At 57.3% G+C, this 25,592-nt stretch overlaps 1 protein-coding gene across 1 annotated transcript; it reads left to right on the forward strand.

Annotated features, from left to right (window-relative positions):
- Nucleotides 1-251: 251 nt before the first annotated feature.
- KCP (kielin cysteine rich BMP regulator) lies at nucleotides 252-25,513 on the forward strand. The gene is made up of 42 exons (XM_019646126.1): nucleotides 252-357; nucleotides 2,645-2,805; nucleotides 3,906-4,092; nucleotides 4,178-4,254; nucleotides 4,911-4,995; nucleotides 6,933-7,000; nucleotides 7,208-7,304; nucleotides 7,448-7,530; nucleotides 7,765-7,858; nucleotides 8,720-8,805; nucleotides 11,143-11,236; nucleotides 11,372-11,451; nucleotides 11,528-11,621; nucleotides 12,160-12,245; nucleotides 12,319-12,400; nucleotides 12,647-12,799; nucleotides 12,890-12,996; nucleotides 13,074-13,167; nucleotides 13,824-13,997; nucleotides 14,129-14,211; nucleotides 14,376-14,469; nucleotides 14,556-14,744; nucleotides 15,021-15,191; nucleotides 16,544-16,720; nucleotides 17,429-17,514; nucleotides 17,776-17,866; nucleotides 17,986-18,068; nucleotides 18,148-18,241; nucleotides 18,646-18,819; nucleotides 19,054-19,136; nucleotides 19,725-19,845; nucleotides 20,751-20,830; nucleotides 21,017-21,116; nucleotides 21,620-21,708; nucleotides 22,044-22,146; nucleotides 22,242-22,384; nucleotides 22,659-22,831; nucleotides 22,913-23,024; nucleotides 23,116-23,217; nucleotides 23,989-24,153; nucleotides 24,575-24,881; nucleotides 25,038-25,513. Exons 1-42 carry the CDS (start codon nucleotides 279-281, stop codon nucleotides 25,304-25,306), a joined length of 5,070 nt encoding a protein of 1,689 aa, XP_019501671.1. The 5' UTR covers nucleotides 252-278; the 3' UTR covers nucleotides 25,307-25,513.
- Nucleotides 25,514-25,592: the final 79 nt, after the last annotated feature.

Consider the following 25,592-nt stretch of genomic DNA (forward strand, 5'->3'; position numbering starts at 1 on the left):
GCATCACATGCAGATGTTGCCCCCACCCCTCCCAGCTTCCTGTGGGGCTGGGGCTGCTGTCAAGGCCGCTGTGCCTCTGAGCCAGCGCTGGATCAGGATGAGGCTGGGACCCCTGTTGAGGTGCCCAGCAGGGAGGCAGGCGCCGCCCCGCAGGGTGACAGATTCCAGAAGCCCTCCCTGAACAAAGGCTGGGTGGGAGGCGGCCTGGTGTGTCCCCACCCCGCTTTCCCCTGCGCCTGCTGAGCCGCAACCACAGACAGCAGCCAGGCGGAGCGAGCATGGCGGGGTCCAGGGCTGCTCTGCTGGCCCTTGTCCTGCAACTCATGAGCCTGGCTCCAGCCCGGAAAATGGGCAGAGGTAAGTCGGGGCACCGAGGGCTTAGGGGAGACTGGGGCAGGACCCTGCCCTTGCTCAGACCAGTCTGAGGGGCTGAGCTGGGGGTGGGGCTGCCTCCCCGGCTCTGCCTGGGGGTGTCGTGGCCAGCCCCGGTTCTCCCGTCGGTGGACGAGTTAGCTTGGTGGGGGAGCTCGGAGGCTGAGGCATGGGCTCCAGGAGAGGGAGGGGGCTTCCCGCTATGGCCTCCGCAGGAATTCCTGCAGGCAGCAGTGGGGGAGAGGCTGCCCTGGAATCCGGGAGTCTGAAGTTAATTATTTGTCGTGAGAAAGGGGAAAGAAAGGAGGCCTGCTATGGGAGCTGACTCTGAGTCTCTGGGGCTGGCCTCTCGCCCAGCGGGATAGGCGGGAATAAGGCCGTCAGAGAGGGGAGCTGAGGACAGTTCCATGGTAAGCACTTAGGCTCTGTGTGACCCTGTGGGTCTCTCCAGGCAAGGGACTAGCCCTGTCTTCCCTAAGGGTCCCAGAGGACCTCCAGCTTCTCCCTGACCCTCTAATTGTTCCTGCCTAAGTAGGTTTGGAGGAGGATCACGGAGGATGAGTCAAACAGGGGTGGAGGGTTTAAGACGCTGAGACCCCATCCTTGGCCGTCTTTCATGGGGCTAGGAAGGAAACTAGGTCCAGGAGCCACACGGAGTGCCAGTCCAGGTGACCCAGTGCGAGGGAGGGGGACGGCCGCATGCACAGGAGGTTTGGGTGCCTGCATTTGTTGGGGCGTTAGAACCCCAGATGTGGGGGGGGTGGCAGGGCAGACTGAAAAGATAGGTGGCGCTAGTGATAGGGCCCATTTGGACCTGCTGCTGGGAACCTTCAGATGTGTGATTTAGAAAGGCTGAGCCAGGTGGAGGCTGGGAGGACCGCTCTGTCTTCAGCCTCCTGAGTGGAGATAGAGGAAGAGGAGAGGATTGGGGAGTGGGTTGGGGAACGACTGGCTGAGACCAGAGACTGATGGGATTTGGGAAGGGTACACATGGAAAGCTGACCCCCAGATTTCTGAGCAGGTGGGGTTGACATTAACCAAGCCAAGACGCTCAGGCCAAAGTAGGTTTGGAAGAAAGAGGACAACTTAGGTTTGGACTAGAATCTCCAATCTCCCCGCCCGGGTGATGGCAGTGGGGTGGTGGGTGGAGTGGGCGACGTTGTTCCCCTGCCTCATAGAACTAGTATCTGCAAGAAACCCTTTTAGCCACCCCGGGCTGGCCTCAATAATGAGCTGTCTCCCTCTCCCTCTTCCGCTCCCTCCTCCTCACTGACTTCCTCCAACAGACCTTCCACTGCCCTGCCCACCCCCATCTGGAGAGGTCTGTGGGATGTTTGTAGAGTTAGCTTGCCCTGCCCCATGGCCTTTACTTTCCTGACAGCAGGAGAGGGATCAACGTGAGGTGAAAGTGGCTGTCCCCAACCTCAGATCTGAACTCAGAGCCCCCGGCCTTCCCTCAACTTACTGTCACCTAGAACCATTCAGCCCAGCACCTTGAAAGCTAGTGGGTGTCCTTCTAGACCCTTCCCTAAACCCTTCAGAAAATGCAGCCACGTCTCACTTGCCGGAGCCCACCCTGCCCAATGTGGGGTCCCCAGGCCTCTCTGCCACAGGACTGGAAAGAGTGGTCAGGCTTGATGGTGGGGACAGAGAGAGCAGTTGCACTCCCCCCCCCCCACCCTCCCCCTCCACACACACACACACACACACACACACACACACACACACACACACACATTCTCCAAAAGTGGTGCCTTTTCTGATAGGTGAAGGCAGGTAGTTGGCGGCAGGGTTTGACCAGACTCCAGGCACTTTAAGGCAGCCTCGCCTTTCATACATCTGTCTCCTTGCTGGCTTCTGGGCCTTTCCGGCCTGACATGTCAGCTCCCCAGACTGCTCCTGTCCAAGTCCCTGGCCCAAGTGAGGATGAATGACCCTGACATGCCCCCCCCCGCCCCCGTCCCCCCATGGCTGGCAAGCTGCAGGGAGGCCCTGTGCCCCAGGGGTCAGGGTCCCTGGGGCTGGTACCTGACTACAAGCTTTTTGCTACTTGGGAAACTGGTCGGGTCACTTTTGTCCACTCAGGGCTCCCTCCTCCTCCTTTCATACTTTTACCCCAGCACCCTCACAGCACCATCTCCTTCTCTGGATGGTGGAAGGGCAGGCAGGCGTACAGGGGTGGGGCACAGGGTGACATCACTCGGAAGACAGAGCCCAAGAAACCTTGCTAACCCCTCACCCATAGACCCACCCTGGATTCTTGTGCCTTCAGATGAGGTGGTCCCCAGGGGGTCCCTGGGGCTTGCTGACGCCCATGACTACCAGCAGAAGGTTCCAGCCCATTCCTCAGCCAGGGGCCCCCAGGAGCAGTGGCGCCCCCTGGAAGAGCGGCTAGGAAGGCTGGAGGCTGAGGTGGCCGAGCTCCGAGAGCAGGTACTATTGGAGGTGGGGCCTGTGTGCCTGGGGCAGGGCAGGCCTTGCATAGTGAGTGGGAAGAAAGGAGACAAGAGTTGGGTTTGGGGGAGGGGAGCCAGGGGACCCTAAGACAGAATTTTGCTTTATTTTTATTTTTTTTTTTAGACTTATTTTCAAGTTCTTTTTTTTTTTTTTAAAGATTTTTTTATTGGGGAATTGGGGGGATGGGAACAGTGCTGGGGAATTGGGGAAAGGGGAACAGACAAGTTGCTGTCGTTTTGTTCTTCAATCTAGTTGTGGAGGATGTTGCTTCACTGGCCCAAGTTGGCACCATCATTGCGCTCTTCTCTGGCGAGGCAGATCAGTCGCCGGCTTCTGGACGGCCGCTCACTGCGGCGGCTGGCCGCTCACGCTGGCTGCTGGCCACACACGGTAGCCCATGGCAACCCACTGCCACAGGGACTGCAGCCCACGCCGTCGCCGGCGACTCAGGGCAGCCCAGCTCCAGGTTGAGCTGTTGTTCAGCATCCTAGCTGTAGAGGGCAGTGTCACTGGCCCTCATATGTGGGATCCGAACCGGGGCCCTCTGGCATCCCAAGCGAGTTCTTAACCATCGCGCCACTCGGCCGGCCCGACAGAATTTTGCTTTAAATGCTCACAGAGAGGTTCTTATCTGAACATTCTTAACATTGTTGTTTTGTTTTTGTTTTGTTTTGTTTCTCATAAAAATGAAGAGCCTCCAGGATATCTGTTTTGTCAGTCCAGGCTTTCATATTCTTTCATGTATTTACAAACATTATGTAAATAATAAGGCATCACCAGGAAAGGTTTTGGATGGATAAAGGTCTTTAACTGTTGGGGTACAGGGATTGGGTCCCCTTCCATCCAGAGGAGAGGCCTGAGGGCCTCATGCTCCCCTGGGAGCCTGGCCAGTCCCTAGGTCCTGAGAACTGTGACTGAGCTGGATGCTGACTGGAGGGGGACCCACCTCTGCTCTGGAACTGTGAAATTTCCTTCTCTCCTGCCTCAGTGTTTACACCCCACTAATCTGCTAGAAGCTGAGCCAGTGCCTCCACCCCGCCCCGCCCCCCCCCACACACACACCTTTTTCCCCCCAGAACAAGGACCTGCAGGTGAGGGTGAGGCAGCTGGAGTCCTGTGAATGTCGCCCAGTTTCCCAGTGCTGGGCACTGGGGCGAGCCTGGCCTGAGGGGGCTCACTGGGAACCTGACGCCTGCACAACCTGCATCTGCCAGGATGGGGCCGCGCGCTGTGACCCCAAGCCTGGCCTGCCCCATTGCCGAGGTGAGTGCCATCCCGCCTGCCCACTGGGACCGCCTCAGGCCTGGAGATGGGCCTAAGTGCCTGAGTGACAGCTCTATCTCCTCAGGCTGCAGCCACAACGGTCAGGTCTATGGCAACAAGGAGACCTTCGCCCCTGATGCCTGCACCACCTGCCGCTGCCTGGTGAGTTCCGTGACCCACCTGAATATCCCGTGCCTGTCCCTCTCACCTGTCTGCACTGCTTTAGCTACTTGTCGCTGAAGCCTGGTGTGCCTGCTGAATGTTAAGTAATGGGGTCTGCCTGCCTCTCCCCTCAAGCCTTGCCACCGTGGCCTTCAGCTGATTCTGAATAGTTCTACTTCCTGGAGCTCAACCCCCATGCACATGTGAGGGCCCCCAGACCCCTTTGATTTGGGCCTGGCAAACAGTGGCAGGGAAGGCAGAGAGGATGGTGTTGCTTGTCTTCCGACATCGCCCCCTCACCTGTGGATGGTCCTCCATGTGCCCCTGTCATCTACCTGCCTGTCCTCCCTCACCTGACTCTACATCCACCTTCTTCCAGCTTTTCCTTCCTCACTCCTCCACGGAGGAAGGTCTTGGTCCCCTTCCACGGATCTCTCTACTCTGGGAATTTGCTGGCACTTGGAAGAGATCATTTCTGGGGTCAAAAGTGGCAGGAGATGATGGGGCTGGGGTTAGGATGTCTCTATTCTGCTCTTGACCAAGCGTGGCTTATGTCCCCTGACACAATGTCCCAGCCTGGGGTGAGGTTTCGTTTCTGGAGGCCCTGCCCTCCAGGGTCCTGACGCCTGTGCAGCCACCAGTCCGCCTCCCCACAGGAAGGAGCCATAACCTGTACCCAGAAGCCATGCCCGCGAGGACCCTGCCTGGAGCCAGGAGCATGCTGCCCACACTGCGAGCCAGGTCAGCACCCACCAGCCCCGGCCCTGCCTCTTACACTTGCTCTGAGGCCCCCAGAGCCATGGTCTGCCACCCGTCACGTGCCCACCGGGTGCCTGCCCACTCACTCTGGCAGTGGCTGGGGGATTTCAGAACTGAAGCACAGTCAGCAAATACGGACTCTGGCCTGGGACTAAACCAGAGGCTCAGGATGGTCTTTTACCCGCCCTCGGGGAGCTTCTAATCTAGTTGAAAAGATCGATTTCTAGCTGATATAATACAAGATTTAAGATCCGATGAACAGATGAAGAGGAGATGTAGAAAGGCAGTAAGTGGTTAATTGCCAGAGGAGAGGGCAGGGGAGGACCACCCAGACTAGGTGTCAGAGGGGCTTTACAGACAATTGGCTGGATCTCAAAGGAAAGGAGGGTTTCACCTGACAACGACAGTCCTTAAGGGCCCTTGGGGCACAAGGACAGGGTAGAGAGGGGCGTGTTGCAGAAAGCCAGTCTGGGAAGGCCAGTGGGAACGGACTGCTGTGAGCCTTGCAGGTTGGCCTTCTTTCTGTGGGCAATGGGGAGCCACAGAAGGCTGAAGCACGAGCGTGTGACATGCTCAAAGAGGTGTTTCAGGAATCTTCACCTGGTATGGGCTGGATGCAGAGAGAGCAGTTAGAGAGCCATTACAACCGTTGTCTAGCCATGGAGACAGGGATGGCAGTGGGCTGTAGAAGGAGGGGTGTTTCTAAAGAATGGGCGGGGGCTGGTGACCAGTTGGACCCCATGGAATAGTGGGATACTAGGAGGGCAGTGGTGCTAGTGACATGAGGAGAGGTGGGAGGAAGTGGAGGCGATGCTCTGCTGGGGGTGTTGCCAGCTCATGGTCAGGAAGACAGGGCTGCCAGATTTTGCACATAAAAACAGAGGATGCCCTGTGAAATTCGAAGGTCAGATAGACAGCCTATACTTTTTTAGTGTATGCATGCAATCTGAGACATAATTATACTAAAAAAGTATGGGTTGTCTATCTTGTCAATGTAAGAAACGCCCAAATCTGTAGAGAATTTTTACAAGTTTATTTGAGTCAAAACTGACAATTGTCAGAAAGCAAGATCTCAGATGCTCCCTCCAGAGAATGACAGTTTTGCAGTTTCTTTTATGCATTTGAAATTAGGGAGGGAGCGTAAAGCAGATTACATGAAGGTGGGAGAAAGCAAGGCGGGGATTGGATTCAAGATAGCTAAGATAATGTGCTCTCTTGAGGGTGGTTATTTGAAAGGTGTCTTAACCTAGATGCACAGAAACAACGCACAAGGCTTACTTAAGGCAAAGATAAACGTTTTACCAAAAAGTTACATGCCTGGGTGTGACTGCCCACCATGACCTGCCCAGTTAGGAATTTATGATCAGATCACCCTGTGAGGTTACTCTCCATAGAACCCCTTTTTTTCTGTCCACAATATGAAATTCAAGTTTAACTGAGCATCCTGTATTTTATCTACTCTACCTACCCCAGGAAGAATCTCACCTGGTAGTAGGAAACGTGGAACAGGGGCTCAGGAGACAGCGGGGTCTGGACATGTAGCCTTTGAGTCCACCAGAGATGAAGAGTGAAGACTTAGGAGTTGACAGATCTCAAAGAAAAGGGACACACACACAGTCTATAGGACACGTGGTGCCTCAGGGCCACTGCCAATCCATATGATGTCTTTGGGGAATTAAAAAAAAAAAAAGGGACCCTTTCCTCCATCTGTTGTAAAATAATGGAAGTCTACTGTTTGTTAGCGTTAGACACTTTATTGCCACCTGCTGGAAAGTTGTAGTAAATACCAAAATCTCAGCTGTCTATCACCTGAATGGTTCCCTTTCCAAGTGGTGTCCTGGGGGAGTGGCAGGGGAGGGGGATGCCTTTGACCCAGTCCTCTGGGTCTCTTACTTGGGGTCTTGGCCTTGATTTTTCAGGCTGCCCTGGAGGTCACAGGGCTGGGGAAACATGGCAACTGGAGCCCTGTGTCACCTGCACCTGCCAGGTAAGTGAATCAGAGCCTGGCCCTAGCCACCGCCCATGTCCCTGCTGCTTGGCATACCCTCGGCCTGGCAGTGCCAAGCCCAACCTGGGGGCCAGACAGGGCTGCTGTTGCCGCCCAGGCATTGAGGCCTGGAGCTTGCTTGTCCTGCTAGGCCAGCAGAGTAACTCACAGTGGAGAGGGAGGGAGAGTTCAGTGTCTGCCCCACAGGCAGGGACCGTGCGGTGCCAGGGGCCCTCATGCTCAGAGCTCAACTGCCTGGAGAGCTACACTCCACCTGGGGAGTGCTGCCCCGTCTGCCGGCCAGGTGACCTCCCCACCCTGCCTCACCCCTCCATTTCCTCAGCCCCAGAGGGTCCAGTACCTACTGGGGGTCATGTCTTCCCTTGGGTGATATCCACCCACCCTGCTCTTTGCTGACAAGCCTGGCATCCTGGCATCCCTCCCCAGGCTGTGAGTATGAGGGACAGCTTTACGACGAGGGGACCAACTTCCTATCCAGCTCCAACCCTTGTCTCCAATGCTCCTGCCTGGTGAGTCCCTCCACAGCTTTTCCCAAGTCCTGCTCTTCCTTAAGACACCCACTGCCCCACACTGAGGCCACCCTTTCAGCCCCTCACATGCCTTCCGAGCCCTGGTACCAGTGAGGTTCACTTTCTGTCCTGACCCTGTCTGTGCTCCACCACTCCAAGGGTGCCTGACACCTGCCCGCCCTGCTCTCTCTGGGAGCCAGACCCAGAGGCTTTACAGCTGTTGGTGCATTACAGAGGAGCCTGGTTCGCTGCGTGCCCATGAAATGCCCGCCCAGCCCCTGCACGGAGCCAGTCCTGAGACCTGGCCACTGCTGCCCGACCTGCCAAGGTAAGCCCTGAACCCTCCCCGGTGGAGCTCCAGCAGGGCTGTCTCACTATGTCTTCATCTCCAGAGCCCACCCTGCTGGCTCAGACCTAGGGGTCCAGTCAGGGGGGTTCCAGTGATGCCTGAGCTCCAGATCTGCCTTTGCCACTTTGTGGTTGGGGGCCTCTCAGTGTGTTACTCTGTGGCTCAGTTCCCTGATTGTGGAGAATGATAGTCTACCTTAATAATGTTGACTATTATCTGCTTTGTGCACTTAAGACTCCAGTTGGGCCCTCGAGGCTGACCACTAGAGGGCGACACTGAGTCACACACCAATATTGAAGCAAAGGCAAGAATAGAAACAGGCGCCAGGTACTATGGAATCAGGAAGGAGACCTAATCCAGTCTGGGCACAGGAGGGAAAGTGTCCTGGAGGCAGTGTGTCCTGAGCGAACCTTAAGGCTAAAGAGCAGTTAGCTAGGTGAAGGATGCAAGAAGGCAGAGCGCATCCCAGGAAGCGAGGACAGCTAGAACAAAGGCTAGGGACTAGCACTCAGTGTGAGGTGTGTGAATGTTATGTGGGAAGGTACAAGAATATGTAAATAACCAAAAATAACAGTGAGAGGTGGAGAGGCGCCGGAGAGAGGTGTGGGAGGTGGGCGTGGCCATGTTGGGTCCTGGGAGGCCTGGAAGGGCGGGCTAAGGAGCTTGGCCTTACCCAGCCTGGGACACAGGGAGCCACCAAGGGGTCTGGGCAGAGGCACGCCCTGATCTGGAGAGCCTTCAGAGGGCATGTGGAGGAGGGTGGGGGCAGGCTGAAGCTGAGGTCCAGGCTGGCTCCCACCAGGCCTCCTCTCTGCCCATCTCCCCCCACCCCAACCCCAGGCTGCACAGAAGAAGGGGGCTCCCACTGGGAGCACGGCCAAGAGTGGACTGCACCTGGGGATCCCTGCCAGATCTGCCAGTGCCTGGTGAGCCCCGATGCTGCTCCTGGGCTTCCCTTTCCCTTCCTCCTCCCGCCCCCCCACCCCCACCCCTCTGCCCTAGGAGCACCATATTCACTCCTTCATTCCACTGAGCACATCCCAAAGGCACTGTGAGGGGACAGAGATGGAGAGGACCTGATCCCAGGCACTGTGATGTCAGCGGTGGGTTCGCGCCCATCGGTACATCCAGCTCTGAGCACACTAGGTGTGCAGCACGGGTTTGTGAGCCAAATTCAAGGAGCTTACAGGCTCCAGAAATGAGGCAGGGCAGCATGTGACACGTGGCGCAAGCTCCAGGGAGGGAGGAACGCAGGTTGATTTGGGGCATCTATTGTAGAACTGTGCTGTCTGACCAGGAGCCACAACTGCACATGGCCACTGAGCCCCGGATATGTGGCCATCCAATTTGAGATGGGCTATAAGTATAAAATGCACACACCGATTTCTAAGATTTAGTACAAAAGGAATGCAAGCTATCTCATTCATACTTGGTGTTGATTACATGTTGAAATAACGTTTTGGATATATTGGGTTATATTGGAATCTTATTAAAATTTAGTTTCATCAGGGCCGGCCTGATGGTTAAGTGGCTCAGTTGGTTAAGAGCTCGCTCAAGAGTGTGAGCTCTGAGCAACAGCGGTTCAATTGCCGGCCCGAGATGAGCGGCAGCTGAGTTGCCAACAGGTGGCAGAATGGCTCAGCTTAAAAAAAAAAAAAATTAGTTTCATCTGTTTTTTTCATTTTTTTGAAATTTGACTACTAGGGAATTTAAAATGACACATGTGGCTTGGGTTATATTTCGATTGGGCAGCACAGCTCTAGAAAATCTTCATGCAGTGGTGATGTTTACCTGGGTCTTAAGGGGTGAGTAGGATTTGAACGAAGAAATGGGGAAAGACACTCTAGGTGTTATAGAGTGAATGTCTGTGCCCCCCCATCCCGCCCCCCCCCGCCCTGTTCATATGTTGAAATCCTGACCCCCCAAGGTGATGGTATGAGGATATGGGGCCTTCGGAAGTTGATTTGTGTCGAGGGTGGAGCCGTCCTGAATGCAATCAGTGCCCTCAGAGCTCCCTTGCCCGCTTCAGCAATGTGAGGACACAGGGAGAAGACAGCAGTCTACGAACCAGGAAGTAGATTCTCATTGAAACTGGTGGTACCTCGATCTTAGATTTCCCAGCCTCCAGAACTGTGAGGACTAAATGTCTGTTTTTGATAAGCCACCCAGTCTATGAGATTTTATTTCAGCAGCCCAAATGGACTAAGACGCCAGGTGTATGGAACGTTCAGGGCGGAGCCTGAGGAAAGAAGGTGGGGACATGGAGGCCTAATGTCCAGGCAGGTGCCATGCTGAGGAGGGCAGTGTTTCATGGGAGCTGAAGCCAGCCACAGTGACAGCCTGCCAAGGACTAAGGACTCCATTGTGAAGGCTTTGGGGCCCCTTTGCAATCATGTGTTTCCCCTCCTTGTTCACACTGACCCCCCTCACACACCTTGAGAAGAGTCACTGGCTACCCAGGCACTAAAAGGGGCCTGGAGCCATGAGCCCAGGTGTAGGCGTGAATTCTAGGGCTAGGGTCTGTCCGAGAAAGGCCGTGGGGAGTAGCGGGACCTACCATCTGTTAACTGCCAGCTTCCAGAAGTGGATGCCATACCAGACACCATACTTCATCCCCATAACAAGGCTGCGAGGACAGGAATAGTATCGTCTCTTTCGTTTTCAGAGGAGCAAACGGAGTCACAGAGAACTTAAGTAACAAGCTAGGTTATACACCAGTATTGGTTTCCTGGGGATGCCGTAACAAAGGACCACAAACAGAGTGGCTTAAACAACAGAAATGTGTTGTTTCATGGTTGTGGAAGCCAGAAGTTCAAGGTCAAGGTGTGGGCAGAAGTATTTTTTCTCAGGGCTGTGAGGAAGACTCTAGCTTCCAGTAGTTGGCTGGCAAACTTCGGTGTTCCTTGGCTTCTGCCTTCATCTTCACATGTTGCTCTGTGTGTGTGTGTGTGTGTGTGTGTGTGTGTGTGTGTGTGTGTCCAAATTTCTCCTTTTTATAAGGATATCAGTCATTGGATTAAGGGCCATCCCACCCCAACATGACCTCATCTTAACTTCTACATCTACAAGACCCTATTTCAAAATAAGGTCACATTCTGAGGTACTGGGGTTAGGACTTCAACATAGGAATTTTTTGAAGGTGGGGGACACAATTCAACTCATAACAGCATCTAATAAGTGGATAGCTGGGACTCAAATACTGTTTCTACCACTTGGCCGAGCTCTGATGGCCCCCTTCTCCCGCCCAATCTGCCCCCTACCAGGAGGGTCACATCCAGTGCCGCCAGCGAGAATGCTCCAGCCTGTGCCCATACCCTGCCCGGCCCCTCCCGGGCACCTGCTGCCCTGTGTGTGATGGTGAGTCAGTGGGTGAAGCCTGGAGGGGCTCAGAAAGCTGACTGAGAGCCCAGCCTGGTCTCCCACGAAGGACAGGACCTGGGCCAGTAGGGATGGTGGCCCTGAGGAAGGTCTAAGGCACCCTCTTCCCAACAGGCTGTTTCCTAAACGGGCGGGAGTACCTCAGCGGGGAGCCCGTGGACTCTGGGGACCGCTGCTCGCACTGCCGCTGTGCTGTGAGTGTGGCTGCCCAGCAGGGAGGGCCTGGCTTCCGGGCCTGCCTCTCGAATGCTGACTAGGCCCTGTTGTCAGAACGGCAGTGTCCAGTGTGAGCCCCTGCCCTGCCCCGTCATGCCCTGCAGACACCCCGGCAGGATCCCTGGGCAGTGCTGCCCAGTCTGTGCCGGTGAGTGGGGGGCTTGAGTCACCCTGGCACTGGCTAGAGAGAGTGTTTGGTGGGGGGTGGGGTGGGGTGGTGGTGGTGGCGCTTCCCTTGGACCTACAGGAAGCCCCGTTGATCTAAAGTATAGAGGAAATCCTTTATACACCTAAGCTCCTGTCACCACCAGTGAGGGGCAAGTTCTGAAGAATCTACTTTTCTTTTTTTTTTTTTAAGCTGAGCCATCCTGCTACCTATTGGCAGCTCAGCGGCTGCTCAGCTCGAGCTGGACTCGAACCGCTGTTGCTCAGAGCTCAAACTCTTGAGTGAGCTCTTAACCAACTGAGCCACTCGGCCGGCCGAGGGGCAAGTTCTTACCTCGCCTTCTCATGGCAAACTGGGCACTGTGGTGGGGCCCTTGCTCCTGGGAGAAGGGGAGCTGGCAGGGACCCCTGAGGACACGGATGGCTGTCCTCGTCAGGGTGGGAGGTAGATGTCAGGGTGGCATTGGGCCTCCCTGTCAGCGTCCAGCCCTGTCCTCTGGTCCCCCCGTCCTCCTATCCAGGCTGTGAGTACCAGGGACACCAATATCAGAGTCAGGAGACCTTCAGACTCCAAGAGGGGAGCCGCTGCGTCCGCTGCTCCTGCCAGGTACACAGTCCTGCTGTCTCAAATCCCAGGTCTGTCTTGTCCTTGAGGGCTTCTCATCCAATCTCCCTCCTAGGCCGGCGAGGTCTCTTGTGAGGAGCAAGAGTGCCCGGTAGCCCCCTGCACCCGGCCTGATTCTGGCCCCCAGCTGTGCCCAGGTGTGTGTGTGTGTGGAGGGTGGGGAGAAACAGCTGCAAAGGGGAGCTGCTTCCGGTGACCAGAGATGGATGGGTGTTCCCTCACAGTAAGGGGGGCATTGCTAAGTCCACCACCCCTTCCAGAGTATATTCAGAGGCTGCCATGGGGATGGCAAAGCGAGGGTCCTGGGAAGGGTCCTGTGGTCTGGGAAGCGTAGGGATCGGTGAAATGTCCAGGTTGTCATGGTGACAGCCCCCTTGCTGTAGCCTGCGTGCTCAATGAAGAGGAGTTTGCTGAGGGGGTCCAGTGGGAGCCTGATGGCCAGCCCTGCACAGCCTGCTCCTGTCAGGATGGAGTGCCCATGTGCGGAGCTGTGCTCTGCTCCCCAGCCCCCTGCCAGCACCCCACCCAGCCCCCTGGTGAGTGCCCCATGCTGATCTAGCTTTCATCCCCTGCCTTGCCCAGCCCACCCTGATCAGCTGAGCTTCTGATCAACCTGCCCCACCCAGGTGCCTGCTGTCCCAGCTGTGAGAGCTGCACCTACCAAGGCCACGAGTATGCCAACGGGCAGAACTTTACGGACTCCGACAGCCCTTGCCACGTCTGCCGCTGCGAGGTACCTCCCCAGGCTCACTGCTGCCTTGCTGAGCCCCTCCCGGGGCCCACCTCCATTGCCCTGTCCCCTGTTCCCAGGATGGGACTGTGAGGTGCTCCTTGGTCGACTGTCCACCCATAACCTGTGCTAGGCCCCAGAGTGGACCTGGCCAGTGCTGTCCTCGGTGCCCAGGTACGTGCTTACTGGACCTGTCTGGCTTGGGGGGCCCTAGACCCTGGCCTTCCACAGCCCCGTAGGCCCAACAGTTACTTTAGAAAGCAACAGCCTTCCGATTATTTTCAGTCTAATGCAGCTTGGAACTCAGGGTATGGGTAGGAGAGTAGAGACTTGTTTATCCCCTCGTGTCACCATACCACCCTTCTTTCTCATCCTATATTCCCTCTTCCAATACCCCACCACTCAAATATATTCGTATATCTACCTGTATAACACATGTTCATGCAACAAGCATTTGGGTGTGCCACAAGGGGGACTGGGTCCCAGGATGCAGTGTGCCCTGACCCCTGCCCGCGTGAGGAGTGTGCTGGGTCATGTATCACAAACACAGGCGTGCACATGCACAAAGCTCTGGCTTTTCACCCTCAGAGGCACACACATCTACCTGTAGGTGGAGGGACACACACACACACACACACACACACACACACACACACACGTGTGTATTCAGAGAAATATGCATGCCTCACAGACCCCGTCCTCTCCCTCCATGGGGACAGCTTCCAAGTGGCGCTTCCGTGGTGACTCTGGACTCCTAGGGTAGAAGAGCTGTCTGCCGGCTCCAAACACTGTCAGTCTTTGCCCCAACTCCTGTCTCACCCCCTGTCCAGACTGCATCCTGGAGAAACAAGTGTTTGTGGATGGAGAGAGCTTCTCCCACCCCCGAGACCCCTGCCAGGAGTGCCGGTGTCAGGAAGGCCAAGCCAGCTGCCAGCCTCGGGCCTGTCCCAGGGCCCCCTGTGCCTACCCACTGCCTGGGCCCTGCTGCCAGAATAACTGCAATGGTGAGGTGGACAGGACGGAGAGGGGTCTCCTGGGATGGCTTGGCTCCATCTATGGACACTTGGGGCTGGGAGGGCAACGTGACCTGGGGCAAATAGAGTCTCTCTCAGGCCTATATCCGCCCCTTCCCCAGGCTGTGCCTTTGGTGGGAAAGAATACCCCGATGGAGCAGACTTCTCCCATCCCTCTGACCCCTGCCGCCTGTGTCACTGTCTGGTGAGTCTGCCACCTGGATGGGAGGAGGAGTTGGGGGGGGGGCGGGTAAAGGTGGGACTTGGGGAGGCCAGGAGAGGGCCACCAGGTAGGGGTGGGAACGGGCAGGGGTTATGCTGGCCTCCCACCACTGACCCTGCCTGCTTGTGGTCCATCTGTCCATGCAGAGTGGCAACGTGCAGTGCCTGACCCGCCACTGCCCTCTGCTGCCTTGTGCAGAGCCGGTCCTGCTGCCAGAGGAGTGCTGTCCGCAGTGCCCGGGTAAGAGCTGCACCCCGTGGCGGCTCCTCCCCGGGGTCACCCTCCGCAGGTTTGAGCGCCCCTTGATGCCGGCCCTCATGCTTCAGCCTCTCCCTCCGGCTGTCCGTGGCCAGGGGGCTTGGTCCCCGTGCGCCATCAGGAACACTTCTCCCCGCCTGGCGACCCCTGCCGCCGCTGCCTCTGCCTGGACGGCTCCGTGTCCTGCCAGCGGCTGCCCTGCCCACCTGCACCCTGCGCCCACCCGCGCCAGGGGCCCTGCTGCCCCTCCTGCGACGGTAACGCCCTGGCGGCTCCCCTCCCAGCCCTGCAGCGCCCCTACCTCCCGCTTCCTTCAATTCAGCCTGGATCCTCGCCCTCAACGGTCCCCTTTCTCCAGCCCCATGCGTGGCGCCACCCCCAGTATTCCCCTTACTCCTGGGCCGACCCTCCAATGTCGGACTCTCACTAAGAATGTGGTAGGATAGGGCCCACTTCGCGGGGCCTTGGAGGTTGTGGGCCTGGTAGACAGCTACCAGAGCCCCCAGCCCCTTCTCTCCTCACCTGCCCCCTAGGCTGCCTGTACCAGGGGAAGGAGTTTGCCAGCGGGGAGCGCTTCCCTTCCCTCACTGTTCCGTGCCACGTCTGCCTCTGCTGGGAGGGCAGCGTGAGCTGCGAGCCCAGGGCCTGTGCGCCTGCACAATGCCCCTTCCCTGCTAGGGGTGACTGCTGCCCTGCCTGTGATGGTGAGGGGCAACGGAGTATTGGAGTGGGGGGGTGGGAAGGCTGGGTCCAAAATACTACAGTGAGGAAAATAAGCCTGGATTTTCTCCTGCCTATAATGCTATTTGGCTGTGTGATCTTGGACAAGTTACATAACTCTCTGGGCCCAATGTTTTCTCAATGTTTAAAAATACATTTTATAGATGTGAGTTCACATTTATAAATGTGAATTTTTACAAAATGCACATAACATAAAATTTACCATCTTAACCATTTTTAAGTGTAACTCTGAGCCTAATTTTAACTCCTGTAAAAACAAAAAAGGGTTGAACAAGACCCGTTCCCCAGTCCTCACTCTTATATTATCTTACCAATTGTTTCTACATACCTTTACCACCTGTATTGTTATTTATGTAGTAAAGGAGTCTTTATATCATACTGTAAGTGGAAAATTAGGTTTGCCAAGAATAGAATATTACCATAAAAATGAATACAATTTAATTACAAAAATAAAATGTTAAATTCAAGTCAGATACTTTTGCCTGCAAGACTTTGAGCCTGACACTCACCCACCTGTCTCTTTTTTATTGACTTTTTTTTTTTTTAAGCTGAGCCACCCTGCCACCTGTTGGCAGCTCAGCAGCAGCTCAGCTCGGGCCGGGAATCAAATTGGCGACCCTGTTGCTCAGAGCTCGCACTCTTGAGCGAGCTCTTAACCAACTGAGCCACTCAGGCGGCCCTTTATTGACTTTTTAAAAGAAGAGTTTTAGGGAAGGTACAGAGAGATTTCCTATGTACTCCCTGGCCACACACACACAGAGTCTCCCTCATTATCAATGTCCCCCACCAATGCAGTACATTTGTTACAATCTATGAGCCTACACTCACACACCATTGTCACCCAAAGTGCCCTCTCCTTAAAAAAGGAGGTCAGCAAGTGTCAGCTGCTGAGGGCAGGCTGCCACCACTCTGGTTTCCCCTCCTTGATTGATCAGAAGGCTTGAAAGAGCATTGGATACCTTGGGTCCAGGCTACCTAAGTCATCTTGAGCGATTCCCAGCTCTCCTCAGGTTGGGAAAATTGATGACTTCTGGCCTGCTGAGTATTTAACCTTAAGGACAGATTCCATGTGGGTTTTACCTATAGATTAGACAGGGGGATTTTTCTGCAGGTTGAAGGGGAGAAAGTTTGCTCTCTGGCCCCACTCGCCCCATTCCCCACTCCTTTGCCAACCTGCCTGGACTGAGCCCAGTCCCCACCATGGCCAAGTCTCTGAGGCCTTGGATTCAGGCCAGGCACAAGGTCAGAACCCATGACTGCTGTCCTCTCACCCCTTTCTGCTCCCCACCCTGCCTCTCCCTGTCCTCCCTCCAAGGCTGTGAGTATCTAGGGGTGTCTTACCTGAGCAACCAGGAGTTCCTGGATCCCCGAGAGCCCTGCAACCTGTGTACCTGCCTTGGAGGCTCTGTGACCTGCGGCCGCCGGCCCTGTGAGCCCCTGGACTGCAGTCACCCACTCACCCCATCTGGACACTGCTGCCCCACCTGCCAGGGTAGGGCAGCACCCCTCTTCCACTTCCCCTTCTGGACTCTGGGCAGCCCGGAGTCACCTGGTCTGGCCACCATCACCTCTCCCCTGAGAAAGCCACACAGCAACCCCACTCCCTGTGTTTTCATCATACCCCTCACACTGTCCATGCCCTCCTCTCTGAGCCTGCTGTCACCTCTCACTGACTTGTACTCACCAAATAACCGGTCTCTGTGCTTCCAGACCTTCCTGCTCTTGCATTGTCTCACTGACTTCCTAAAATATCACGTCAGCGTTCAATGGCTTCCGCTGCCCTTGGGCGTGTCACGAGGGACGGCTTCCTTCCCTCCTGCTTCCTTAGCACCCCCTCCCGAGCCCAGTCCATCTCTCACCTTCCTGTCCAGGTGTGGCCATCCCCTCACATCCTCTTCCCACACTGGCCCACACAGACAGAACATTCTCAGCAGACTGATCCTACCTCCAGTCCTCCACTGCCTTCATGCGTGCAAATCTGACCGCTTACAGCCTGGCTGAAGTCCTTCCTCCCACCCCTCACCTTCCCAGCCACTTCTCTCTTCCTGTCAGACTCCCTTAGTTTTGTTAGAGGCCCCCAGGCCCGGCTGTGTGTGCGCACAAGTGTGTGTGTATGTGTATCTGTGTGTATCTGTGTGAGTCTGTGGCAGTTGAGGGTTCCATTGATGGCAGCTCTTCCATTGCATTTCTACTCTGCCAGGATGCCTCTATCATGGGGTCACTGCTGCCCCTGGAGAGACCCTTCCTGACCCACTCAATCCCACCTGTTCCATCTGCACCTGCCAGGTGAGGTGGCCCTTTGGGAACTTGGTAACCTTTCCTCTCCTCTCTGGCCAGGGGTTGTTTCCTCCCTCCAGGACTCATGGGGTACATTCTGCCTGTGACATCAAGTGGGGCAGGATTGGATTCAGTTCAGGTCTCTGGGGCCAAGAGAGGGGTGTTTGGGCCTGGCAGGCTTAGCAGGGGTGTGTGCCTGGTGTCCTGGGGCAATGTGTAGCCTGGATGACGTGGGAGTCAGGAAGTGGCCGTGTGATCTCTCTCCCCCAGGAAGGCTCCATGCTCTGCCAGAAGAAGCCATGCCCTCCAGCTCTCTGCCCCCACCCCGCTCCAGGACCCTGCTTTTGCCCTGTGTGCCACAGTGAGCTGCCTTCCACATGCACCAGCACCCTATGCCCTTCCCACTTCGTTTCTGCCAGGCCTGAAGTTGGCTAGGGCAAGGTGACATGGCCCCCGACCCAGGAAGCATGTCGCCCACAGGCTGCTTCTCTCAGGGCTGGGAGCACCAAGATGGGGAGGAGTTTGAGGGGCCCCCAGGCAGCTGTGAGAGGTGTCGCTGTCAGGTATGGTCAGGAGATGGCAGAGGGGGCTGGTGTGGGGCTGGGCCTAGGGAGCAAGTCACTGACCCTGCATCTCCTGCAGGCCGGCCAGGTCCGCTGTGTGCGACTGCAGTGTGCACCCCTGCCCTGCCCACTCCAGGTCACAGAGCAGGGGAGCTGCTGCCCACGCTGCAGAGGTATGCCTGACCAGTGGGGCGGCCCCCTTGCCTTGGCCCCTGGGCCCCATGCCCCTCCATCTGCCCCACCTTCTTCCCCTCCAGCTTTCTTACCTCCCCGTCTACCCATCTAGCTCTCCCACACCTCAGCCCCTGAGGAGGCTGAGACTTGGAGAAATTGAGTTACTTTGAGCACAGGGTTAGTGATGGAGCCTTTCACCCATTGCGCATGCATTTCTTAGATCCTGCCGTCCCCTCCATCACAGACAGAAGTCCTGCCCCAGGTCACCTTCCCATCTCATCCTGCAGACCCCCTCCCCTTGCCAGACCCACATGCCCTGTTCAGGACCCAGGGTGGGTGGTCAGGGGCAGACATATAGAACCCAGCCAGACTCAGAGCTCATCCCTGCCCATCTGGGACACAGGCTGCCTGGCTCACGGGGAGGAGCACCCTGAAGGCAGTAGCTGGGAGCCTCCCGACAGCCCTTGCTCCTCCTGCACGTGTCACAAGGGCGTCGTCACCTGTGCGCACATCCAGTGTGTCAGCTCCTGTGCCCAGCCCCGCCAGGGGCCCAGTGACTGCTGCCCTAGATGCTCTGGTACTGGGAATGGGGGGTGGGGCAGGGACGGCACAGAGGCAGCACCTGGTCAGCATCTTCCTGCCTTTGCACTGGGCTGGGTGGTAGAAGAGGGTGTCCCAGAAGTGGCCCTCATTCTTATATACCGTAATCCTAAGGGCTGGGGCTCCTGGGGGGACAGGGAACCCCACCCCTGGCACTGCTGCCAGCCTGAAGGCTCCCTGGACCTGTTCTGCTCTTACCCCACCCCCCAAGACTGTGAGCACGAGGGCCGGAAGTATGAGCCTGGGGAGAGCTTCCAGCCTGGGGCAGACCCTTGTGAAGTGTGCATCTGTGAGGTGGGTGAGGGCCATGCTGAGGGGCGAGCATCACTGGGGGGACAGCCTGGGTGGTGCAGACACTATGGGGTCAGAGACGAGAGGTGAAGCAGGGCTTGGGGTGAAGAGCCAGGAAGTCTGGGGTTAGACACGGGGCACGGTGCTGAGTGTGGGGAGGCAATGGGCAGGCCCTCCTGGCTGGAGAGTAGGGTGGGTGTGCATAGGCGGTGGGGAGGAGACACCTGGGAAATGGCTGGGGGCCATATTGGGGAAATTCCACTTGAAAGAGAATGGGGAGGCAATGGAAGGGTTTTGAGCAGGCAGTGACATCGTAGGTTCAGAGACTAGGTAGTGGGGTTGGGGAGGAGGGTGGCATGAGAGTGCAGGAGAGGTTACCTGAAGGTTCGGGCCCAAATAACTGGGAAGAGAGACATCATCTCTGGGGATTAGCGCCTGGGGTAGGGAGCAAGTCTGGGGAGATGCTGAGTCTCTCTGCAGACGAGTCTGACCTGCCAGAGGAGACAGATGGAGGGGCCTGGACTCTAGAGGAAGACAGTAGCTCCCGGCTTTCATGTCCTGGGACCCACACTCTGCTGACTCCTGTCGTAGCTGCCGCCGGAGGGGCCTCCTAGCCTTCGCTGTCACCGGCGGCAGTGTCCCAGCCTGGTGGGCTGCCCTGCCAGCCAGCTCCTTCTCCCTGGGCCCCAGCACTGCTGCCCCACCTGTGCCCGTGAGTCCCCGGATATGGGATAGATAAAGAGGTCAGGGCTGCCACCCAGAGCGATGCTGGGAGAACCAGTCAGCTCTCCTCCACAGTCAGCCCTAGCCCTTTCCTGAGTCCAGTGGACTGTTCTGGAAGCCCATGCCCTGGAGGGTGAGGCTTGCACGATCCCAACCCCTTGACTCTGAAGCTGGGTGCAGTTTGTGCAGGTGGCACTTTGAGGTGGCAATTGTGCCAGCGGCTGGCTTCTTGAGGCAATGATGTCAGGACCAGAGAGGTAGTAAGTGGCCCAGCTACAGAGGTGGGAAGAGGTATTCTTATCAACACTTGCTAGGCTGTGCTTAGGGAGAGAAAAGAGGACTAACCTTTATTAAGCACCTACTGCACACCAGGCACCGTACTTGGTGATTTTAATACAGTATCGTTTAGTTCTTATTACCCAGTGAGGTAGGTGGTATTACTCCCTTTTTACAGATAAAGAAACAGGTTCAGAAAGGTTGGTTGATCTGCCTAAATGGCACCGGCACTGAGCACTGGCCAGGATTGGAACCTGGGGTAGTTGGCTCTGTGTGCTTTCTTGCGCTCCTTTAGCCAGGCAATATGAAGGAAGCAGGAGAGGAAGAAGGCCGGGCAGCCAGGTGGTTTTTGGAAACCTCAGGCTGAGAAGCCACACTTTGTCAGTTTGCAGGCTCCCCCACCCTAGTAGCCGAGCAAAGTTCCGTTCCAAAATTCTAAATTTTTCTGTGCTGAACCAAAAGGAAAGAGGATTTATTCTTCCTTAGGTCAAGGTGCTAAGGATATAGGTACACTCCGGGCCCAAGAAGTTTGGGGATAGAGTGGGTAAGTGGGATCAACTGGGCTTTCATGCCCTGCCACCCCCTTCTACCTTCCACATTGTGTTCTTATCTCCACAGAGGCCCTGAGTAACTGCACAGAGGGCCTGCTGGGGTCTGAGCTGGCTCCGCCGGACCCCTGCTATACCTGCCAGTGCCAGGTGAGCCCTCCTGCCTTGGGGACTCCCAGAGCCCCCTCTTCTTCCTCCTCTGTGTGCTCTCCTGCAGCAGCTCCAGGCTTCCCGGTCACCTTGACATTCACCCACTTGCTCGGAATGTCACCTTCTGCCGAGGCCTTGCTCCCACCCTGCCGTTCTCTACCCATGGTGTTCACGGCCCCTCCGTAGGACCTGACTTGGCTCTGCATTCACCGGGCCTGTCCTGAGCTCAGCTGTCCCCGATCAGAGCACCATACCCTCCCTGGGAGCTGCTGCCCTGTGTGCCGGAGTAAGTGCCCAGCCTTGGCACCTGCAGAGCCTGAGCCCAGGAAGGAGGCAGGAGGAGTGGCATCCCTGGGCCAAGCGGGCAGCCCGGGGTCTGCACTGTGACTGCAGGCTTCGTTCTTTTGTAAAAATGGAGGGCTTTTCATTCAGAGACCCATGAGGCAGGAAATGAAGCCTGTATTCTCAGGGCCTGCCCTGAGGCTTGTCAGTGGGCTGAGGGACCCCAGGCCTACTAGCAGGGCATCGCACTGCTGAGCTGGCAACTGACCAGAGGAGGTTTCCAGCCTCTGGCTCTCCGGGTTTCCAGGACCCTTTAGATGTCTCTAGCCCTGGTGCAGGGCCTGCCATCTAGTAAGCCCTCTACCTGCTGGTTGAAGATATCAACACCATCAGGATGCTAATTGGATGGGGTGGGCACCCCTTGCTGTGAGCCTTCCCGGGGAGCTCCAGGGAAGAGGGATGCAGCTGGAAGGACCGTGCTCCCCTAACCCCATTTCTTCCCATCAGAATGTGTGGTGGAGGCTGAGGGCCGGACAGTGGCAGATGGAGAGAGCTGGCAGGACCCCAGCAATGCCTGCATTACTTGTACCTGCCATGTAAGCTGGGGTTGGAAGGGTGGGGGTAGGGTGGAGGACCTTATAGATGGATAAAGTGGGGAGCCTCAGGACACTGGACTAGCGAACACGGGGGTCTTCAGGGAATTAGGAAAGGGCATCCCTACTGGGTGAGAGGGCAGAGGCATCCCTGTGGTGGGACAAGGAGCTGAGGGCTGGACTCACCCCCTCCTTGAACATGAAGTGGGTGTCCTTGTGGGCAGGAGCAGAGAGAAAGGGCTAATGCCTCAGACTATGACCCAGATGGCCCCAGCAGTGTGAGGTCAGGGACCCCAGGCCCTGCTGGAAGCCCATAGAACAATGACGTCTGTCCTCAGCTGGGCCACGTGGAGTGCCACCTTGAGGAGTGCCAGGCCCTCTCCTGCCCTCCTGGCTGGACAAAGGTGCAGGAGGCTGGCAGGTGCTGTGAGCGATGCCAAGGTGTGGGCCAGGATGATGGGGGGGAGGAGGAGCGAGACCCAGTGTGAGGGATGGGCAGTTGATCCTCGCCCCCCACCCCTGCAATGTCGCCTCAGCCCCCGACCAGTCGTGTGTGCACCAGGGCCGAGAGGTGGCCTCCGGGGAGCTATGGGCCTTGGACGCCTGCACCAACTGCTCTTGCGTGGCTGGCACCGTGCGCTGCCAGAGCCAGCGCTGCCCATCGCTCTCCTGTGGCCCCGTGAGTGCCGGTCTAGGGGGTGGGGTGAGTAGGCACGTAGCACCGCCATCTGGGTGCAACCTAGCAGGAGAGAGGAGGCTGGGCTTGGGCCGGGGCAGCGGGGTTGGTGGAGGACCCGGGGCCTGCAGTTCCGGGAGCGGCCACGAGATGGTGCCCTGAGCCCGCCCTCAGTGAGTCCAGGAGCCCAAGAGCCCCTCCTCAGTCCTCAGGAAGGCTCTGCACTGGGCTCCTCCCGGAGGGCGGCGTGTCTGACTGTGTCTGGGGCTGAGGCCAGGACGAGGCCCCCGCCCTGAATCCCGGCAGCTGCTGCCCCCGCTGCCTGCCCCGGCCCGCTTCCTGCATGGCCTTCGGAGATCCCCATTACCGCACCTTCGACGGCCGCCTGCTGCACTTCCAGGGCACCTGCAGCTACGTGCTGGCCAAGGACTGCCATGGAGGAGACTTCAGGTGCGCAGCCCCCTCTGCCTTCTCCCTAATCCCCTACACCCGTGCCTGCTGACCACTGCACCCGGGCCTCTCACATCGCAGCGTGCACGTGACCAATGATGACCGGGGCCGGAGTGGTGTGGCCTGGACCCAGGAGGTGACAGTGCTGCTGGGAGATGTGGCCGTGCGACTGCTGCAGGGCAGGGTGGTCACGGTGAGCAGAGCCAAGGACTTGGGTAAAGGTTGGTTCCGCGCTGTCCACTCTCCCAACCAATGTCACCCTTTCTCCCGCCTCCGTTTTCCAGGTGGATGGACGCCCGGTGGACTTGCCCTTCCTGCAGGAGCGGCTGCTGTACGTGGAACTGTGGGGACATACCGTGATCCTGCACACCCAGCCGGGGCTCCAGGTGCGGCCAGGGCAAGTGGGGGCGGGCGAGCCTCGGGCCTGCTCAGGCTTCTGTATCTCTTGAAGGAGTGGGGACACCAGCTGTGTCCCGGGCCAAATGAGGTCACCAAGGCGAGAGAGTTCTGCTGGATTCTGAGGGGAGGACAGGAGTCAGAGGCCTCCCAGGTGCAATAAAAGGCGTTCTGAGCCTGTTTTCTAACCTTGATTCAGTCACCAGCATACTGGAGCTCTTACACCCATACCCTCAGTTTCTCTGCTCCCCAGTTTCCTCCCTAGTAAAATGGGGAAAAGGTTAGTAAGGAAGGGGATGTCGACTAAAGTCTCCTAGGTGGTTCCAGGATTCTTTCCACGTTAAAGAGTAATTCACTCTCCTGCCTCTAGCAAGAAGCACAATATGTAAATTTGTAAAATAAGATGTCTACACTGAAACAATCCAGATTCTAATTGTGCTTTTTCCTCTATAAGGCCTGAATGCCCATGAGATAGTGAACCTCTGGAAGTGGGTTGCATTTCACCTGGGGGCCTGGTTCAGGGATGCCTACAGGAGAAGGTGGATCCTGAGAGCTGTGGATGGCTCTTCACAGCTCCCGTAACACCTGCCGGCTGACTGTGGCCAGAGCACTTGGCTTCCATGGGAGAGCCTCTGCCGCCCATTCTTCTCCCCTACCCCAGGGGCCATGCTGACACACTGCATGTGGCCAGGATGGACAGTGAGCTTCTTGGGGTCCCTACTTTTTTGTCCCCAGTCCCCAGTCCCAACCTCTCCCCACAGGTGCTATGGGATGGGCAGTCCCAGGTCGAGGTGAGCGTGCCTGGCTCCTACCGGGGCCAGATCTGTGGGCTTTGTGGGAACTTCAATGGCTTTGCCCAGGATGATCTGCAAGGCCCTGAGGGGCTGCTCCTGCCCACTGAGGCTGCATTTGGGAATAGCTGGCAGGTGAGTGGTCCAGGAGCCCTAGTGGGTTGGGGAGGGCACAGCTGAGCATGTCTCAGAGCAGTCCTCTGGTATGGAAACGGTTTGGCGGGTGGACACAAGATGGGCTTTTGGGCTTTCAGGGTAGTCTGGGGGCGTTCCTGCCTGTCATAGAGCTGAGGGAGACGGGATGGCCTGTTGAAAGAGTCCTCATCATCTGACTCCCCAACCTCTGCTGTGCCACTCACGGGCTATGTGACCTTGAACAAGTTACTTGCCTGCTCTGGGCCTTGGTTTGTCCCCAAAATGGGAACAAAGGAAAAGTAGCCGATACTTCCTTTGCTGTTCTTGTAGGGAGGTTTTTGAGAAAAACGTTTTGAAGAACAGCACACAAAGGTCCGCTGCCGGTGGATGCTGTCACACCTGGGCTGCTTCCCTCACCTAGGTTCTAGAGGGTCCAGGACCTGGTCGGCCCTGTTCCAAGGGCCGTGAGGTAGATCCATGCCGGACAGCAGGCTATCGTGCCAGGCGTGAGGCCAATGCCCGGTGTGGGGTCCTGAAGTCCTCCCCGTTCAGTCGCTGCCACGCTGTGGTGCCACCGGAGCCCTTCTTTGCTGCCTGCGTGTATGACCTATGTGCCTGTGGACCTGGCTCCTCAGCTGACACCTGCCTCTGTGATGCCCTGGAAGCCTATGCCAGCCACTGTCGCCAGGCAGGGGCGACACCTACCTGGCGGGGCCCCACACTCTGCGGTGAGGGGGCAATGCCCAGTGTGGGATGGGGAAGTGGGGGCGGGGGGGGGGAAGGGGACAGAGGACTCAGGTTTGGACAGGGTAGGTACAGGAAAAGCCACAAGGGGTGAGCAGGGCTGCTGCAGCGCTGTGACCCTGCCTTCACTATACCTGCAGTGGTGGGCTGTCCCCTGGACCGTGGATTCGTGTTCGATGAGTGTGGCCCGCCCTGTCCACGTACCTGCTTCAACCGGCACGTCCCCCTGGGGGAGCTGGCGACCCACTGTGTGAGGCCCTGCGTTCCTGGCTGCCAATGTCCCGCAGGCCTGGTGGAGCACGAAGCCCACTGTATCCCACCTGAGGCCTGCCCTCCAGTCCTATTCATTGGGGACCAGCCACCCCGTGCTCTGCCCAGACCCAGCCGGGAGCCCCAGGGGACACCCTGATCCAGGACCACACCGACCAGGGCTCATCAAACCAGAAGTCGCCCCTTGGAGAGCAGCTCCCATCCCAACCAGAGCTCCAGACAGAGTGCCCCACCTGGGCAAGGGAGCCTGTGCCTGCGTCCCGCAAAGCCCCCAGCCATGTTGAGCCAGAAGCAGTAAACCTGGGGCCTGCCCTAAGGCTGCCTTGTGTATGTGCGTGTGTGTGCTTCCTCCTGGTGCTGGGGTAGCAGCATGGGCTGCTTGGAACATGGGGGCCAGAGGTCAGTGTCCCCAGCGTCAGAGTGGT

The sequence above is a fragment of the Hipposideros armiger genome, unplaced genomic scaffold, assembly GCF_001890085.2.
Source record: "Hipposideros armiger isolate ML-2016 unplaced genomic scaffold, ASM189008v1 scaffold_97, whole genome shotgun sequence".
Lineage (NCBI taxonomy): Eukaryota > Metazoa > Chordata > Mammalia > Chiroptera > Hipposideridae > Hipposideros > Hipposideros armiger.

Coding starts and splice junctions, on each gene's coding strand:
- KCP (XM_019646126.1), top strand. CDS start 279: ATGGCGGGGTCCAGGGCTGCTCTGCTGGCCCTTGTCCTGCAACTCATG. Junction 7,001..7,207: donor GTGTCACCTGCACCTGCCAG/GTAAGTGAATCA, acceptor TCTGCCCCACAG/GCAGGGACCGTGCGGTGCCA. Junction 19,846..20,750: donor CTGCTGCCCCACCTGTGCCC/GTGAGTCCCCGG, acceptor TTATCTCCACAG/AGGCCCTGAGTAACTGCACA.